At 43.7% G+C, this 18,037-nt stretch overlaps 2 protein-coding genes across 3 annotated transcripts in view; one reads left to right on the top strand and one right to left on the bottom strand.

The window, feature by feature from the left end:
• Window positions 1–1,538: 1,538 nt before the first annotated feature.
• Window positions 1,539–18,037, bottom strand: part of Chrm5 (cholinergic receptor, muscarinic 5) — a 52,341-nt gene continuing 35,842 nt past the window's right edge. Inside the window, exon 2 of the mRNA NM_017362.5 lies at window positions 1,539–3,380. Coding sequence (NP_059058.1) covers window positions 1,703–3,298 — 1,596 coding nt within the window. The 5' untranslated portion in view covers window positions 3,299–3,380 and the 3' untranslated portion in view covers window positions 1,539–1,702. The remainder of the gene's footprint in view (window positions 3,381–18,037) is intronic.
• The window catches only part of Aven (apoptosis and caspase activation inhibitor), a 132,777-nt gene continuing 130,442 nt past the window's right edge, over window positions 15,703–18,037 (top strand). For both annotated transcript variants that reach the window (NM_001399518.1, XM_087651941.1), the window contains exon 1: window positions 15,703–15,987. In NM_001399518.1, coding sequence (NP_001386447.1) covers window positions 15,757–15,987 — 231 coding nt within the window. In that variant the 5' untranslated portion in view covers window positions 15,703–15,756. The remainder of the gene's footprint in view (window positions 15,988–18,037) is intronic.

The following is an 18,037-nucleotide window of genomic DNA, read 5'->3' on the forward strand; positions in this document are numbered from 1 at the left end:
TTAACTCTGGATCTTTCATTAGTTTTACTTATCATTTCATAGCCCTGTGCATGTATTTATTTTCAGAATCATCAGAGAAGCATCTTAATTCACTCCCTCCCTCTCTCTGTCTCTGGAACTCAAATGTGCGGGGCTTTGAGCATGCTAGGCAAGCACTCTCCACTGAGCACCACTTCACTTCCAGTTGGTTTGTATAAAAAAATACGTAGTTCAGTTAAACTGGGTTTTTAAATAATTCCAGTGTACAAATGTATGTTGGTAATTTTGTTTTTATATCACTATAACTTACACTTTGTTTTTAAAGCTGAAACTTGCATTTGGGACATGTTTGCTTTGGTGCTGGGGGTCAAATCCAGTGCTTTATGCATGCGAGACAAGAATTGTACCACTGCCCCCACCTCCGGTCGAAGCTTTCGTGTTTAAAGGCTATAACCAGCTGCGCTGAACCTTCGAGTGTACTTTCCTGAGCTTCTCACTTTTGGGTAAATTTGGATAGGTCTGAGCAAAGAAGTTATTTTTTCAAACATGAAAGATCTATGGAGGAGGAAGAAGAGGAGGAGGAGGAGGAGGAGGAGGAGGAAGCACCCCCCTCCTGTTTGCCAAAGTAGCACACTCTTCCCACACAGAATAGTGATCTGTGCATGGCTGAGTGTGAGTTAGGAGTCTGGATGAGGGGGTTGGAGACTTCAAAGACTCTTAAAGAAATTTAAAAGCATGGAAAAAATTCTATTTGTTTTCCATATTTTATGTTTGGCTTGTCTTGGAAAGAGATTAGGAAGCAACCCCCCCCCTCCCGAGAACAGCATAAATGAACCAGCATTCACTGTCCTGGAAAGGATTCTTAACTGGGCAGAACTGCTATAATATAACCAGTTTCTCCCGAGAATACTATATACTTAATAAGTGACTCCAAATGGACACCAAAAAGATATACAATATTTGTCTAGTGAAATATTTACCCCATTGGTAAGCATGAAAATAACTGTGAATTGAAACTCCATCATCATTAGTAGCAGAATAAAGGCTCCTCTGGGAGACCAAGTGTACAAGTGAGCCAATGTCAGCATCCTTCCTGACTCAAGGTACTGATTGTTTGGGGAATCACCATGGTTTCAGTGGGTACAGGAGTTGTCATAGTAATGAAAGGAAGAGAAAGAGCATCATTCTGTGTATGAACAGGAAAACGCGCCACAGTACAGAGCACACATGATAGCTGCATAATAAATGCTGATTAAGTTACAAACAGTGATATTCTTAGAAGCCAGCTGATCAACACTTGTATCCGGAGGTGAGACTGGCTTACACTCTCCTGATTCTCACTGATATAAGACAATTCCATATAGACACATACACATTGCACAACACCCTGTGACAGAATGCCGCAGGGGAAAATTTCCATCTGGGCTCCACTGTTCTTCACAGATCAGTTCCTGATGTCACTGTTCATGGTGACTCAAGTGTCCTTCCAGAGAAGGGCCCTGAGTCCATCTCTCTGATCCACTGGCAAACTCTAGTGGCCTTAGGTGGCCTTGGGAACGGTCAAGACTCACCGCACATGGCAGGTGCATGTGTGACGACTCTTCATTTGACAGAAGATTTTGCACCTTGACAAGCCTTCAAGGACTCAGAACAGCAGATGACGTTCTTTAAACAAGCAAACCAGACGGTGATCATTATTCTTTCCAGGGGAGGTGCTAAGGTTTCAGGGTAGCTTGCTGTTTCCTTGCCAATACAATTTCTCTTCTACTTTTTTCTTTTTCCACCGGCAGAGAAGAAGCAGCTTAAAGGTTTTCCTGAAAGTTCTGTTGCAGAGAGCATAGCAGATGGGGTTGATGGTGCTGTTGACATAGCACAGCCAGTAACCCAAGTGCCACAGGGTGACGGGGACACACTTGTCACAGAAGGTGGAAACCAGGACCATGATGTTATAAGGGGTCCATGTGATGATGAAGGCCAGGAGAATGGCACTCAAGGTCTGAGCCGCTTTCCTCTCTTTGACCAGAACCATTCTCTTTCGTTTGGTCATTTGATGACTGAGGTTGGGATCCGGACCTTTTGTTGAAGGGTCTTTGGACACTGGGAAGGAACAGGGCATGATTTTCACCTTTCGACAGCCATTGTTAGTCTCCTGGGTCCCATCGGCTTTTACCACCAATCGGAACTTATAGGCAACACACTTCTGACTCTTGAGTCTGTGAGCAGCAGCTGGAGACAGAAAGTATTTGGGAGTGTCATAGTCACTGTTTTCAGTCCGGGTGTTCACAACTGTTTCCTTGGTCTCTTGGGTATTGGATTCCTTCCCCGGGCTTTCCTTGGCCTCACTCTTGTAGACCATTTGAAAGACAGGGTCAGTGGTGGGCTTGGCTTCATCCTCTGAAGAGGGGTAGCTGCTACAGGTAGTAACCTGCTCAGCCTTTTCCCAGTCAGCACTTAGGTCAGTGGCCTGGGTTGTCTTTCCTGTTGTTGAGGTGCTTCTACGGGAGGATGACCAGGAGGCCTGATTCCTTTCTCTCTGGGCCAGGCTGGGTCTAGGGCAGCTAAAGAAAGATCTGAGCAGGGTCCTTTGAGCTGGCTCTCTCTTCTTGGCTTCTGCCACAGAATCAGAACCTTGGAGGTCAGCCAGGTCCTTGGTTCGCTTCTCTGTCTCCCGGTAGATCCGGCAGTAGAGTATGGTCATGACGGAGACAGGGATGTAGAAGGCAGCAATGGCAGTCCCAAAAGTGATGGTGGGTTCAGAGAGGAACTGGATCTGGCACTCATCAGGTGGTACTGTCCGCTTCCCGACCAAGTACTGCCAGCAGAGGATGGCTGGCGCCCAGAGGATGAAGGAGACCAGCCATGCTAAGCCAATCATGATGCCAGCCCTCTTTGGGGTACGCTTGGCCCGGTACGTCAGTGGTCTTGTGATGGAAAAGTAACGATCAAAACTAATCACCAGAAGGTTCATGACAGAAGCATTGCTGGCTACATAGTCGAGTGCCAGCCAAAGGTCACAAGCCAGACTCCCGAGAACCCAGCGTCCCATGAGGATGTAGGTCGTGTAGAGGTTCATGGAGAAGATGCCAATGATGAGGTCTGCACAGGCCAAGCTGAGCAGGTAGTAGTTGTTAACTGTCTTGAGCTGACTGTTGACTTTGAAGGAGATCATGACCAAGACATTGCCGACAATGGTCATCAGGCTGACCACCGCAGTCACAACTGCAATAGTAATGACTTCCCACAGTCCATGGCGTTCCAAAGCCTGGTGATTTACCGGGGTGCCGTTGACAGTGCTTTCATTGTAAGACTCCCCTTCCATCCTGGCTCAGGAAATTACATTCAGATTTAGACCAAGGTTTGGAGCTGCTCTATGTTTGGCCTCCCCTCTTCTTGGCCAATATCTGGAAGAAACATAAATGGGTCAGTTCCACTCATCCCACACACTTCTGCATGGTTTTCTTTTCCATTCAGGGCTCATCATTGCTAACAGAATTATGAAATGTATGCAGAGCAAAATGCCGACTTGTTAAGTCTTTTTCTCCCACTTAGAAAATTACTTAATTTATTATCAAAACTATTGATAGTGTTGAAATAGTTAAGTATAAGGTAGAAGGCAGAATAAATTTGGATAGCACTCTAAAAATATATATGCACACATCAATGCATTGGATAACAGTATAGCAATACATGTATATAATTTTATCATTGCAAAATTCTTCTGCCTAATGAACAAGTATTGGTACTTGAGTATAAAAATTCAATTGTGGGGTTGGGGATTTAGTTCAACAGTAGAGTGCTTGCCTAGCAAGCGCAAGGCCCTGGGTTCGGTCCCCAGCTCCGAAAAAAAGAAAAAAAAATTCAATTGCATGTTTTTTCAATAAAAAATTCTGACATTTTCACACATGTAACACATGAATTTTGTTTATCTTCCTACCCCCTTGCTCTCATTCCTCACTTTTCCCATTGAAACCATCCTTCTTCCATAGAAATCACTAGACCATCAGCAGTAACTTAAAAAAAAAAAAAATCAGGGCTACTCTTTTAAAACTGTATTAGTTCTTTGAGAATTTCATATGATGGGTCTGATCATATTCACCTCCCTCAACCCCTCCTAGTCCCACCTCCTTCCTACCGACCCAGCATTGTGTCTCCTTTTACTTTTTTTTAGTGTATAATCCTTTTGCTTTTTAACAACTAATGCATGTCTCTTTCATATGTGTGAAACTGCTGCCCTCTTGTGGCACTGTTTTAAAAAGGGGTCGAGAAGGTAAAGGAGAATGAAAGGAAAAAATAGAATTGCTTAAAAGGATGAGAGTGCCGGATAGGAAAATGAGGGGGTGGGGTAAAAGTGGGGTTGGGGGAGGGGTAGAGGTGAGTGTGGGTGTGGCAGACTCAAATGTGGGACAACGGGGCATGAACATGAGAGATAGCAACCAGAAGCAGTGGGCTTAAAACAGGAAGGCTCACAGTGGGTTAAATGTCAAGCAGAACTCCAGAACTCCCCTGGAAGGAATGTGCAAAGAAACAAAGTTTTAGGTGGCTCTTTTTTTTTTTTTTTTTTCGGAGCTGAGGACCAAACCCAGGGCCTTGCGCTTGCTAGGCAAGCGCTCTACCGCTGAGCTAAATCCCCAATCCCTAAATATTTTATTTATTTATTAATATATTATGAGTACACTGTAGTGTGTCTTCAGACACACCAGAAGAGGGCATCAGATCTCATTTCAGATGGTTGTGAGCCACCATGTGGTTGCTGGGATTTGAACTCAGGACCTCGGGAAGAGCTGTCAGTGCTCTTAACCACTGAGCCATCTCTCCAGCCCCTGCTTGCTTGATTCTTAGAGCCCTTAGGTGGCTCTTTTTAAGTAGCACATATTTAACTCCTTTTGACTGATAGAGAAGAAATGCTGTCCAAAGTTCATTTCGTCTAAGAGATGACTTCTCATTGCCTCTGAAGCATTGATGCCAGGAGCAGGAATTTAACTGACTGGCTTTAAAAATGGTGTTTACCAGTGTGCTAAGTGGAGCATAAAAGAGATGTGCCAACACATGAATCGAGAGGCTTAATATTACTTTATAGAGTACCCAGGAATAAAGTGGAGCCTTCAGGGACAGAAAGAGCTATTCCCAAGATATTAAATAGCTGCACTGTCACTGAGGACAGGAGAGCCGATGAGACAGTTTACATTTGAAGACTAAACAGGGAGCCACTGTGTGTGTGTGTGTGTGTGTGTGTGTGTGTGTGTGTGTGTGGCTTGTCTCCCAGTTCTGGTGTGAGGTTGGGGCTCCTTTTCCTTCTGTCTTACGTAGTATTCTTAGACTTTTGGAAAATTATCATTTTTCTATGTGCCACATCATAAAAAGCCTTGGAAAGACTGCTGCAAGCAGATTTATGGGAAAAGTCGAAAGTTAGCAAACTTTCCAAAAGCAGTAAAAGCAAAGATTCTATATTCATATTTGCACTCCTAATGAAGACATATTTTTCTGTAAGCCTCAGGAGGAGAATGTCTCGAGGAGACAGCAAAGCAACATACTACTTCAAGCAAGGCTGATTAATGTAGGAAGATTAGGACTGATGCTTGAACCTGGGTTTAGTTCCAGGGAGATCAGAATGCATCTGGGTAAATTGTTTGGGGCTATGGTGGTTGGAAAGCTGTGTGGCGCATGGGAAGGAGGGATGAAGAGAAGCGTGGTCGTTTCTGCACGGATGTCTGTGGACCATGGTTATGCAAGCATGAAATGCTCTTTGGAGGCTAGAAGAGGGAGTCAAATCTCCTCGGAATGGAGTTACAGACAGTTGTGAGCCACCGTGTGAACTCTAGGAACCGAATCCTGGCCTTCATGAAGAGCATTCAGTGCTTTTTAAGTGCTGAGCCATCTGTCTATCGTGGCCTTTTCTTATTTTTAAAGAAAAGTGGAAATAAACCACATTTTCATGCTAATGTGAATGGTAAATTAGAAGGTAAAGCTGATATACGGGAGAGTGTGATAGAGTTTCTGGTCTCCAGATAAGTGAGCTGGCATGGGGCCTAATGTGGCAATAGAAGTAACTGCTTGGACTGGATCAGAGGTCCAACAATAGTATCCCAAGGGAAAGTGGAGTGTAGGGGTACGGATCCCAGCTGCCGTGTTTAGTAATGGCCGCGATGGAAATTGTCTTCTGATAATGTCTGTTACAGAAAACCAGGTCAGCATCTTAGAGTGGGGAGGGCAGTAGAAATTTGCAGTGTATACTTTAGAAATGGTTCATCAGTTTTGAGTTCTCTAACCCCCAGCCCTTGAAGCTCTTTGACATTCCATCAGTGCCTCATAGGCGTTGCTTGTTCATTTACCTCTAGCATAAAATGGGCAGGAACTTGGGGCTTACAGAATAGATCCTGCCAAAATCCCTCGCTCTGTGTCTGGTGTGTACCTCTCAGTAGTAGATGCAGATGTTTAAAATACACAAGTGGAAAGCCAGACCTGGTGATGCAGGCCTAAGAGCCCAGGGATTCTGGAGGCTGAGATAGAAGGATGGACAATTCAAGACCTGCCTGGACTCCAGAGCAGTAAAAGGCAAATTACTGAGATGCTGGTTCAAAAGAAGAAGGAAAAGGATCAGATTTCATTCTGAGAAATCCTACCAATGTTTTCCACTCTCCGTTTTACACATCAAGTATAAAAAGGCAGCTAAACCATTTTAAAAGTCTGCCTGTTTACAGAAAAATCAGGCAGATGTATTTGTTTTATGAGATTTATATTTGCAGGGGGTCAATGATTTGTTTTAGAACTATCGCAGTCAGGATGCGGTAGTGCCCAACTTCAATCCCAGCACTTGGGATGCAGAGGCAGGTGGATATCTGTGAGTTCAGAGCCAGCCTGGTCTATATTAGTGAGGCTCTTGGCTGGCCAACTCTACATACTGAGACCCATTTTAATTAACAAAGATAGATAGATGATAGATAGATAGATAGATAGATAGATAGATAGATAGATAGATAGATATAAAGAAATATCATCACAATATTTTGTTTTCCAAGTAGTGAGAAGCTGTCGTGGACTAGGAATTATAAGGTTCTCTTGTGAAATTTATGTGAAAGCCCAAATGTTTCCTTATCATAGTGATTGTCCAACTTGAATATTCATCGAAGTCACCAGCAAATGTACTCAAATAGATCATTGGGCCTCATCCTAAGAATTCTGGCTACAACAGGCTTAGGCATTTGCATTTCAACAAGTGACACTATGTTGCTAGCCCACATTTTGAAAATGACTACATAATGAATGGATTATAGAAGTTAAACTGGGAGGGTGGAAGGAGCCAGGGTGGGGTGTGGTGGAGGCTGAAGGGTGAGCAAAGCAGTGTCTCCTGAACGTGCAAGACTGTGTGCTCATGAGCTCACAGAGGTGTGGCTGCCTGCAGAGGACCTGTGCAACTTCAGGCCAGTCAGCTGTCCAGCCTGGACATGGGAGGGGGCTCACGAGCTCCTACTCCTGACTGAGGAGCTGTCAACAGTTGACGGCTTCCAGGGGAGTCAGGTTTCTTTAAGGGTATGGCTACTGGTTGGTCAACTCTGCTCCAGTGGATGGCTCCATGAATATGTGGGCGGCAGGAATTGCAGCCCCTGGGCTCTTAAGAAAAGGATGAAAAGAGGTCATAAGTTTGGAGGAGGTAAATTGTATGTATGTGTGAAATTCTCAAAAATATATGAAACAAAAATAAAAAATGAAAAATAAATAACATAGGCCGAACGTATTAAAATATACAACAAGTTCAGCTCATTTTCTTGAGGGTCTTCCTGTGTGATTGACGCTTTCTTTTGGTATCTGATCAGTTTGCTAAGGAAAAATTGACTTTTAAACTAACACAATGGCATATATGAAAGATAGGATTACTGGGCCTGGAGAGATAGCAGTGGAGAGCACTGACTACCCTTTCAGAGGTCCTGAGTTCAATTTCCAGGAACCACACGGTTGTTGGTATTCCGTCTAAGCTCTACCCTCACAACTACCTGGCAACAGCCAGGTATGCTCTGCCCCACAGTTGCCTAGCAACAGCCAGCTGTGCCTGACTATATAAGGGGCTGCTTGCCCCTCCTCTTCCTCTTACCCTCTCTTACTCCCCTCTTACCCCCTCTTACTCTTTGTTCTTCTCTGTTCTTGCCCCCTTCCCCCTTCCCATGTGCCCATGGCCGGCTGCCTTTCCTCTCCTCTCCTCTTCCTCTCTCATTAAACCTCTCCACGTGGAACCTTGTTGTCTGGGTGTGTTCTGTCTGGGCACCGGCCAAAATTGGAAATCCTAACAATGGTGGCTCACAACCATCTGTAATGGGATCCGATGCCCTCTTCAGGTGTGTCTGAAGACAGCTACAGTGTATTCATATACACTTTTTTTTAAAAAAGTACAAACAATAATAAAAAATCCACCTTTGTAGTTTCTTGCATTGCAGAAAATTCTGGTGTGGTCTTTTCTTCATTGATGACACTTTCTCTGTGCACCCGAACCCTATGAGGGCTCAGTCTGGTGGTTAGGATTAATTCCAGCTACTTTGGGAGTCTGCTGTTGGAGAATTGTAAGTTCGAGGCCAGATTGGACAAATTACCGAGACACTGTCTTAGTCACTTGTCTCATTGCTGCAGTGAAATACCTGATAAAAGGAAGGGATGGTTTATTCTGAGTTAGTGTTTCAGGGAGCACAACCTATCGTGTCGGGCACAAAGAAGCAGGAGGTGTCTGGTCCCGTTGTCACCACAATCAGGAAGCAGAGAGCATGAGTACTCCTCCTCAGATTGCTTCTTTTCATTTGGTTCGGGCTGTTGTGAAACTCATTATGAAGACTAGGTTGCTTTGGAACGTGTGGCAAGCCTCTGTGATGTGGGAATGCTGGTCTTTCCAATAAAGAAGCGCTGCTGAGCTGTGCATATGAACGTGAAGGTAACTATTTACACAGCTTTCTTTCAAGTAAAGGATGTGAGGAGAAAGCATCTCTGATGATGCTGAGCAAAGCATTGATCTATGGCACAGCAGTACGTCAGCAGGAGTCATTTTATTGCTGTGTTCTTTTAGTAGAACAATAGCTTTTTGTTTCTTCACTGATTTCCACTCTTTTTTTTGTTTGGTTCAATGCACATCATTACAATTGACGTCCTTCATTTCTCAACACTTGATTCCATCATCTAATTGATGGTGACTACCAACATTCAATCTAAAGATAAGTTCAGTTGCACATACCACAAGATGAACTTAAAGTCTCCATGTCCAATGTGATCATTCTCAGTGTTCATTCTTCAGCCAGGTTGAACTACCGTTACGAGTTGACATCTTTCCTAAATATTTTTAAAAGGGAATGTCTCACTACTCTCTGTCTCTTATGAGTATGTTTTTGATGTTCTCATATGCTTACGATAGCTTTTTTTTTTTTTCATGGACGTAGTGTTTGGTTTTATCCTAGGTCCCTGGGCTATCTGATCTCAGGTTCTTGGTCATCCAAGCAGTTTTGGTTATGGGTCTGCTAGTGCACTGGGTTTTGATCAAAGGTTGTTGCTTAGTTGGTGTTTGCATTTCTCCTCTGGCTGTGTGCAGAGTACCTTCCTATACCAGATACACTAGCACGTAGGGGTGAAGGCTCCGTGTAGGCACTGGCTTCCTCGTGTTCCCTGGGTTGTGGGGCTTTGACACCGATTTGTGGAAAGCAGACAATAGACTTGGCAATGGCCTGGGTTGTTTAGGGGTTCCCATTGGACCACTTTGTCCAACAGTTCAATGAGATGTAACCCATCCCAGGTACTGGAAGTTTCATTTGATGAAAAGAAATATCCAGTTTGGGTCCTGTCTCTCATTATTTGGCAATTTCATTTAGATCGGCTTCATGTATTATAAATTTAAGGAAGTTTCTATTGTATTAGGTTTCCCCACTACCATTTCAATGCCCTTTAATTTAACTGTCTCCACATTCCCTTCTTAGTCCTCCTCTCACCCTCCCTCCCCACTTGATCCTCCTTTTCCAGCACCCCACCACACCTCATAGCTACCTATTTTATTTCCTTTTCCTAAGGAGCTCTATCTGTCCCTCCAGTCCCTTACTCTATATGTAATGTCTTTTTGGGTCTGCATTACTCACTCAGAATAACTTTTTTCAGTTCCATTAATTTCCCTGTAAATTTCAAATTTTCATTTTTAATAGCTAAATAATATTCAATTGCATAAATGTAAACACATTTGCTTTATACACTCATTTGAGTTTGTTTCCAGTTTCTGGCTATTATGAATAGGGCAGCAATGAACTTGAGCAAGTGTCTCTGTGGTAGCACGAAGCATCACTTTGGTATATGCCCAAGAGTGGTGCTGGATCTTTGGGTAGATTGATTCCTATCTTCCTGATGAACCCCTACACTGATTTCCATAGTGGCTTTACAAGTTTGCACTCCTACCAGCAATAGATGTATATTCCCCTTACTCCACATCATTGCAACATGAGCTGTCATTTGTTTTATTGACCTTAGTCATTCTGACAGGTGACAGTTGAAATGTCATTTTCGATTTGCATTCTTCTGATGGCTAAGGATGTTGAACATTTCTTTAACTGTTTCTCAGCTATTTGGATTTTCTCTTTTGAGAATTCTCTGCATAAATCTATACTCCATTTGAGACCAACAGCCAGACAGTATTCAGAGACATCAAAATACTCAGCCCTAAATGGGTTGTTTTCCCCCAAATCTCTTACCTCAAGGCTCAGGGAATTTTACAGAGAAAGTGTGAAATGAGTGTAAGAACCAAGTGGGTTGCAGACACCAAGTGAACAAAGATTTCTAAGTCATCAGGACTGAGGACATGCGAACTCTCAAGAGACTGAGGCATCATGCACAGGGCCTTCTGGGTATGCAGCGGATGGAGTCCTAGAGCTGAAACAGGTGGACACATGTCCCCGTTTCTAACCCAGAAGCCGTCTCCATTGATAGCCACCTGCAAATGAAAATTTAGTTTCTCCAAGGAAGTCTCACTGAGGAAACAAACTACTCTTCAGTATAGACTACATGCCCTTCCCCTGCACTCTCCAATCCTCCCCTTCCGTAGATGGCCAACAGGAAGTGAATTCAGTGGCACCTGTGGAGGTTCATAGTGTCATGTCAGGACTTTTATTTTTTAAATTTATCTCTCAAAATTTTTATTTATTTTTAATTTTTCTCTTTTCGTACCCTACAGGTTCTCTCTCTCTCTCTCTCTCTCCCTCTCTCTCTCTCTCTCTCTCTCTCTCTCTCTCTGTGTGTGTGTGTAATATGTACAAATCATACATACATATTATATGTATATTACAGATTCCAGTGGGTATTCCTGAGTATGCAAATGAGTGGGTCTCTGCATCTGTCTCTTGTGCCTTTTCTTGAATTCTTTTTCTTCTGCTTGTTTGTTTTGTCCTATTCCAATGTGTTAGTCTTTGTTCTATTTTATTTTGTTATTCTTCCTTAGATATCTGTTTTTTAATGAGAGAAAGAAAAGGGATGTATCTGGATTGGGGAGGGGGAGTGTGAATCTATAATCAGGATATATTATATAATAAAAACCTATTTTCAATAAAAGGGGAAGCATAGTTAGATTGTATTGAATTTTACAATGTAAGGTCACAATGACTACTTTGAGATAAACCTTTATATACATTTTTGTTAATTTCCTTGAGGAAATTCCACTTGATTAAAAGCTATGATTAAAAGCTGTGAACATTATAAAGGCATTTTATATAAACTTAAAAAGAAGTAAAGGCAATGAATTTTCCATTTCTTACTGAAGCATTTGTTTATGTAAAATGTGATTATTATATTCCTCTAATAATGGTTTTTGTTAGGACTCTGTAGTGACAATTTTGGAATTTTGGTTTCTTTAAAGAAAAAGAAAACCAGAAATGTTATAAGAATATGTTTTCATTTAATCCCAGATGTGGACTATTGGCTGTTTCTGACTGTTCACGACAGCTGACTACGGTTTGCCTCAAGCTGTGACAAGGCACGACCTTTTGAATTCTGGGGATATAAACACTAGGGCTGGAGGGGTGGGTTGATTGTTGATTGTTTCAATCATGTAAAACTTTGCATTTCAATCCTGGAAAAAACCCCCACAGTGCCAAATTTTAAGCTATCATCTTTGTCACCGAACACAGAATTTTGTAAAAGGTACTGTACCAACCATTTTGATGTTGGTCACCCAGAGAACAGGGATAGACTGTTGTGGGGCCGCAGACTGTGAAAGGTATCCTGGTTCCTGGTTGAGATGAGTTTGAAATTCTGGTGACCTTCAGGAGGGAGGTAGGCTTTTACCTTAACTCCTAGGAGACCAGGCCCGTCTCAAGTAGCTACAGCCCCCCCATCCCCCTGTAGAGAGGCTGTGGCCATCAGTCACCTAAAGGCTTGACCACGCCTCCCACGTGTAGATAAGGTATTCCCAAGCTCTCTGGCCAAGCTAATAGGCAGCACCTCCGGTCAGACCCTGACCCACCCCAAAACTGTATATAAGGATCCTCTCCAGAAGGATTAAAGGCAGCGGAGGCAGCAGAGGGCGGAGGCAGCAGAGGCAGCTCGCCCCTCCCTGCTCGAGTTCTCTTCCTTTTCGCCTGAACCCTCGTACCTGGCCAGGCCAGAGATCTTCATGGAAAGCCTCCAGTACGAAGGCCAACAGACTGTCAGTGTGTTCTTAAAATGCCCATTCTGTCTAAGAAAATATCTTTCTGTCTGTCTTTAAAAAAAATCCTGACCGTGAAGCTCAAACTTGCCCCAAGGAACTTGATACTCCTAGTCAATAGGAAGTAGTCTAATGATAACGCTGTCCCATTTCCCACCAATGACTTTATTCAGAGATCTCTTTCCTTTCTTCTCTCTTTTTTTTCTTCTTCTCTTCTACATGGTGTTAAGGGGTTGAAATAAGCAGATATTTTTGTTTCCTACCTCCAGTTAACAAAAACACATACTGTGTTTGTGCAGTAGGGTGAAAGAGAGAATAAAGTAGCAAAAGGCCATTTTGCTTGTGTTATATGGCATGCCTGTTGAAATGCAAAAATCAAGTCTTACTTAAAGAAGATGCTACATTATGTGTTTTTGTTAACTGGCGGTAGGAAACAAAAATATTTGCTTGTTTGTAACTTACTGACATCAGCTCTTATTAGTGAAAAATGTAAACTATAACAACAACAACAACAACAACAACAACAACAACAACAACAACAACCCAAAGTGTAAAACCAGAATTTTAGGACTGGAGAGGTGGCTCAGCGGTTAAGAGCACTGACTGCTCTTCCAGAGGTCCTGAGTTCAATTCCCAGCAACCACATGGTGGCTCACAACCATCTGTAATGGGATCTGATGTCTTCTTCTGCTGTGTCTGAAGACAGATACATTGTACTCATATAAATATGATAATAAATTAGTCTTTAAAAAAAACTCCAAACCCCCAGAGTTTTAGAGAGAGGGAGGAAGACCAACTATAATCAAGTCACGGTCCTCCACCATGTGAGAATACAACAAAAAGTTTGGGGAACAAACACAAGGAGCCTCACTAGACAGGTAATTTGCCCACACCCTGCTCTGGGACTTGACAGCTTCAGAACTGTGAAAACAGATGCGCTGTGAGCTACCTGTTTCATGGCATTTTGTTATACTGGGCTAAAAGCTCAAATTGCTCACTCCCCTAGGTATAGTCTTGCTTTGCAGAAATTTGCCAATTTCAATCCTGTGAAAATCCCCACAGTGCCAAATTTTAAGCTACCAACTTTGTCACTGAACACAGAGTTTTGAAGAAGATGATGTACCAAGCCACTTTGAGCCTAGTCACCCAGAGAATGGGGGTAGACTGTCACTGTGTTCTTAAAAATGCCCATTCTACCTGTCTAAGTCCTTGGGGCTCCTTTTTTGTGCATAAACAAAACAATATGATTCTCTTTACTATTTTTATGGTCTTGTGGTCTGTGCTTGGTGCTTACGATGAGATGGGACTACTGATTTTGAGAGCTGAAAATAAGGAAGAACATATTAATCTTAAGTACCACTGGCATTCTGAATTTCACAGGTAAATACAAAGATTCTCACTCTACCATCTGTCTATCTCACCAATAGAAAGAATAAAAATATAGCGTGCATCAAGAAAAGAAAAATGTAGAAATGATTTTTTAAAAAAGAAAATAAACAATGGTGTGTACTGACAAAGTTAACCCTTTGGGAGCGAGATAGCAAAATTGCAAGATAGCAGTGTTAAAATGTTACTTATTGGGCTGGAGAGGTGGCTCAGAGGTTAAGAGCACTGATTGCTCTTCCAGAGGTTCTGAGTTCAATTCCCAGCAACTACATGGTGGCTCACAATCATCTGTAATGAGATCTGATGCCCTCTTCTGGTGTGTCTGAAGACAAGCTACAATGCTCTCATACATAATAAATAAATAAATTAAAAAAAATGTTACTTATTGCTACGAGACAGGACAGGGGAGTGAGGGTGACTAGGATTAAAGCTTTATATATATGTGTGTGTCCAAATATTGTGATTCAGGCCACCTGTCCTGATGCGTTCTCCTGAACCCTTAACTCTCTCCTTATTGATGACATTCGTGATCTGCCCACTCAAGCAATACATACGGACATCTCCACTGCCTTCAGAGCCTAACTTCCTCATTTACATTTGAATGTAAAATCCTAAATTTCCCATTTCCTAGCTGCCTTCTTGGCTCTCATTTCTGTTTTACACTTTGACAACTATGGCCTGAACTTTTATGTCTCTGACTAAAACTTAAATCTCTTTTACAGATTTTCTCAAGAGCCATGGAGACTTTGAAGCCGGGCGACCCTAGGTTTGAATCATTCTGTTAATGACTAGCTATAAAGCCATAAAAGTTATTTAATATTTGTGTTTTCTTTTGTGCGAGCTTCAGGGAATCCACTTGAATCTGCCTCCCCCAGTCAAATAGACTCAAGACAAGAATTGTCAATAAACAGCGTGTTTTCCTCCCTCCCTGCCTTTTCCTGAGGGGGCGGAGATCCATTTCCCTATCCTTGCTCCTGGGACCCTTCCTTTGACTCCCAAGACCTTGGGCCTAAGAGTCTCAAATGTACACCTAAGAAAAAGTTTTTCTCCCAAACTCCTTAACTTTATCTTTTGCCCATAACATCCAGGTGTCCTCTCAGAATCTGCATCCGGGAAAGCTACAAAGCAGTTACCCATCGGTGCTCTACACCTCCCAGACTGGACCTACACACTCCTACCCTTAGATGTCCCCTGGACAGCAGTGACCAGCTCTTCCTGGACTTGACCAACATCTTTCCTGCTACCCTTGTCTTTGGACACCGTCTAGCCAAAGTTAAGCTCTCTAGCAAAATAAGGGTAACAAGAGTACCTATGAGAACCAAGGGCTCAGTAAATGTACGTTACAGCAACTACATTTACAAGTTCTCTTCAAGATTTTCAAGCATCTTTTCCCTTTCCTACTGGACCCTCCATCCACTTGAGCCACTGTCCACAACTGTGATGTGGGACTCATCTTCAACCCACACCTCCTTCCTAAATCCTGACTTTAAAATGGCTTATCTTTTTCAAGTTAAGATGTTAACTAAACTCATTGGACATCTTGGGTTTTGCGTCATTTAAACACTCGTATGAATTAAGAACTATCACACAAAGTGATTTTAAGGTATCCTTTTATTACAGATCACTTATGTGGTCCCCGCCCCGGCCGGGCCCCGCGCCCTGATCACCGCGGCTGGCGCTCGGCCGCTTCCGGTGGGGCCTGCGCTCTCCGCCGCGGCTCGCGTGCTCTGCTCGCCGGCGGCCTCATGCAGGCTGAGAGAGGGGCTCGAGGCGGCCGCGGGCGGCGGGGAGGCCGGGAGCGGCCCGGAGGGGACCGAGGGCCGGCCGGGGCCGCGACGGCGCTGGCGAGAGGAGGCTGCGGGGACGGAGGCGGCCGGCGGGGCCGAGGCCGGGGCTTCCGCCGAGGCCGAGGAGGTGGCGCCCCGCGAGGCGGCCGCCGGGAACCTGGAGGCCGGGGCGGTGGAGCCAGCACGCGGGTAAGGGGTGCGGGTTGCTGCGGCCGCTAGCCGGCGTGCAGGGCGCGTGAAACCACAGCGCCTGCGCGGGATGGAGCCGGGGGGCGCGCGTGGACGGTGCACGCGCAGCCCCTGGCTGCTTGTGGCCCAAGGACTAGGCGATCAGCCTTGGGTTTTGTTGGTACCGGAGTCCCATAGCCTGATGGAGACTAACGGCGACACCTGGTGTCCAGGCTTCAGCCCGGCGCACTGTCACTGAAGTTAACTTCCTGGCGAGCGATGTCTATCTGAATGCGCTAACCCAAACAGATTTACTCCTAGAAGTGTTCCTCTGTCTTCTGTTTCCTTTATACCCATCCCACATTGCCTAGGTAACGGTGTCTGTTGTCACCCACGTCCGGTTGGAGGGACATAGGGGAAGATTATGTCTTCATTTTGGTTTGGATTAATGATCGCTAAGATTCTTCCCACTCTTCAGATTTGCAATTAGTCTCGCTGAGAATACCATTCTGGGTACTTAAGGATTAGATGAGGAGAGACTGACTGACTTCACGAGGCCTCTCTGTGCTTATGGTTGGGCACAGTGGTGTCAGGATTGACTGCCGTGCTCTGGAAGCAGACAGTCAATAGAGTTCCAGCTCTGTAGTGACCATTGTCCAGCTGCAGGATTCCACACAGTGCACATCTTGCTTTCCCTCTGGACGACTAGACTGCAAATGGAAACAACTTCTAGATGTGTGTACTCCTCCAAAGTAACTTACTCTGGATCTAAGAAGCCCTGAAATCATTCCTTTTAAAGATGGGTGATATGAGCCCTGAGCTTACTGAGTTTGATAAGCAAATTATCAGGCCAGTCACTTTTACCGCAGTGTGATATTACCCTTAGTGCAATGGTTAACTTCACAAAATGCAAGAATTTGCTTAGTATCTTTTTTTAGAAATATATTAGTTTCTCTGTGCCCATGCACGGGCACATGTGTGTTTGTGTGTGTGTGTGTGTGTGTGTGTGTGTGTGTGTGTGTGTGTGTGTACATAAGTGCAGTGCCAGCAAAGGCCAGAAGGCATCAGATCCTTTGAGCCCACATTTCAGGCAGTTGTGTTTTCCAGAATAGCAGCAAACCGCTCTGAGTCCTCTCTAAAGGTATTTGCACTCTTGGCATATGCTCCCATGCACACACACATTCATGTAAAGAAGCACAAGAATGCAAATGTTTGACTCCAGTTCCTTTGAACATATACCTAGTAATAGGATTGTGGAATCCTTACTGGTGGTTATAGTTTTCATTTTTAAGAAAAGCCATACTGCTCTTTGTAATGCTCTACCAATTGATGTCACCACAGCACATGACAGTTCCTGTCTCTGCATTTTTGTTAGCCCTTTTTATTTTTCAAATTCTTCATCCTCTTTCTCCTTGTCCTGTAGATAGGGTCTCACTATGTAACCCACACTTGCCTTAACTCAATATCTTCCCGCCTCCACTTCTAAGGTATGGGATGGCACGTCTGTCTCCTTCACCACATCTGGGTTTATTTTATTCATTTAACCGTTTGTTTGCTGAGACATAATCTTACGCTGTTCAGCCTGGAACTCAAGTTCAAAACTCATCCTGCAGTGATCTCCCAGGTGCTTGCATTACAGGAGTGCTGGTTTTTTTTTTTAACTGCATTTTTGTTGTTGTTTTGTTGTGGGCTGGTTTTTATTTATTTTTTATTTTTTAGACAGGATCTCAGTATGTAGCTTTGGCTACCCTGGAAATTCACTCTGTAGACCAGGCAGGCTTTGAACTCAGAGATCTGCCTGCTTTTGCCTCCTGTGTTGGGATTAAAGGTGGTCCTTATTGTGTTTGTTGTTTTCCATTTATTTAGAAGTTTCTAGATACTTTCAGGTGACTAGCTTGTTCTCGTGATTTTGATGAGTAGTGACACTGAAATTCCTTCTCATATATTTACTGGCCATTTAGGTATCCTCTTGGGAGACACATCCCTTCAGGTTATTCAACCTGTTTTAATCAGATCCTTGCTGCCTTTTGTATTTGAGTAGTATATATTCTACAGGATCATCTTTTGCTGG

This window comes from Rattus norvegicus, chromosome 3 (assembly GCF_021556685.1).
Source record: "Rattus norvegicus strain SHRSP/BbbUtx chromosome 3, alternate assembly SHRSP_T2T, whole genome shotgun sequence".
NCBI classification, from domain to species: Eukaryota; Metazoa; Chordata; class Mammalia; order Rodentia; family Muridae; genus Rattus; species Rattus norvegicus.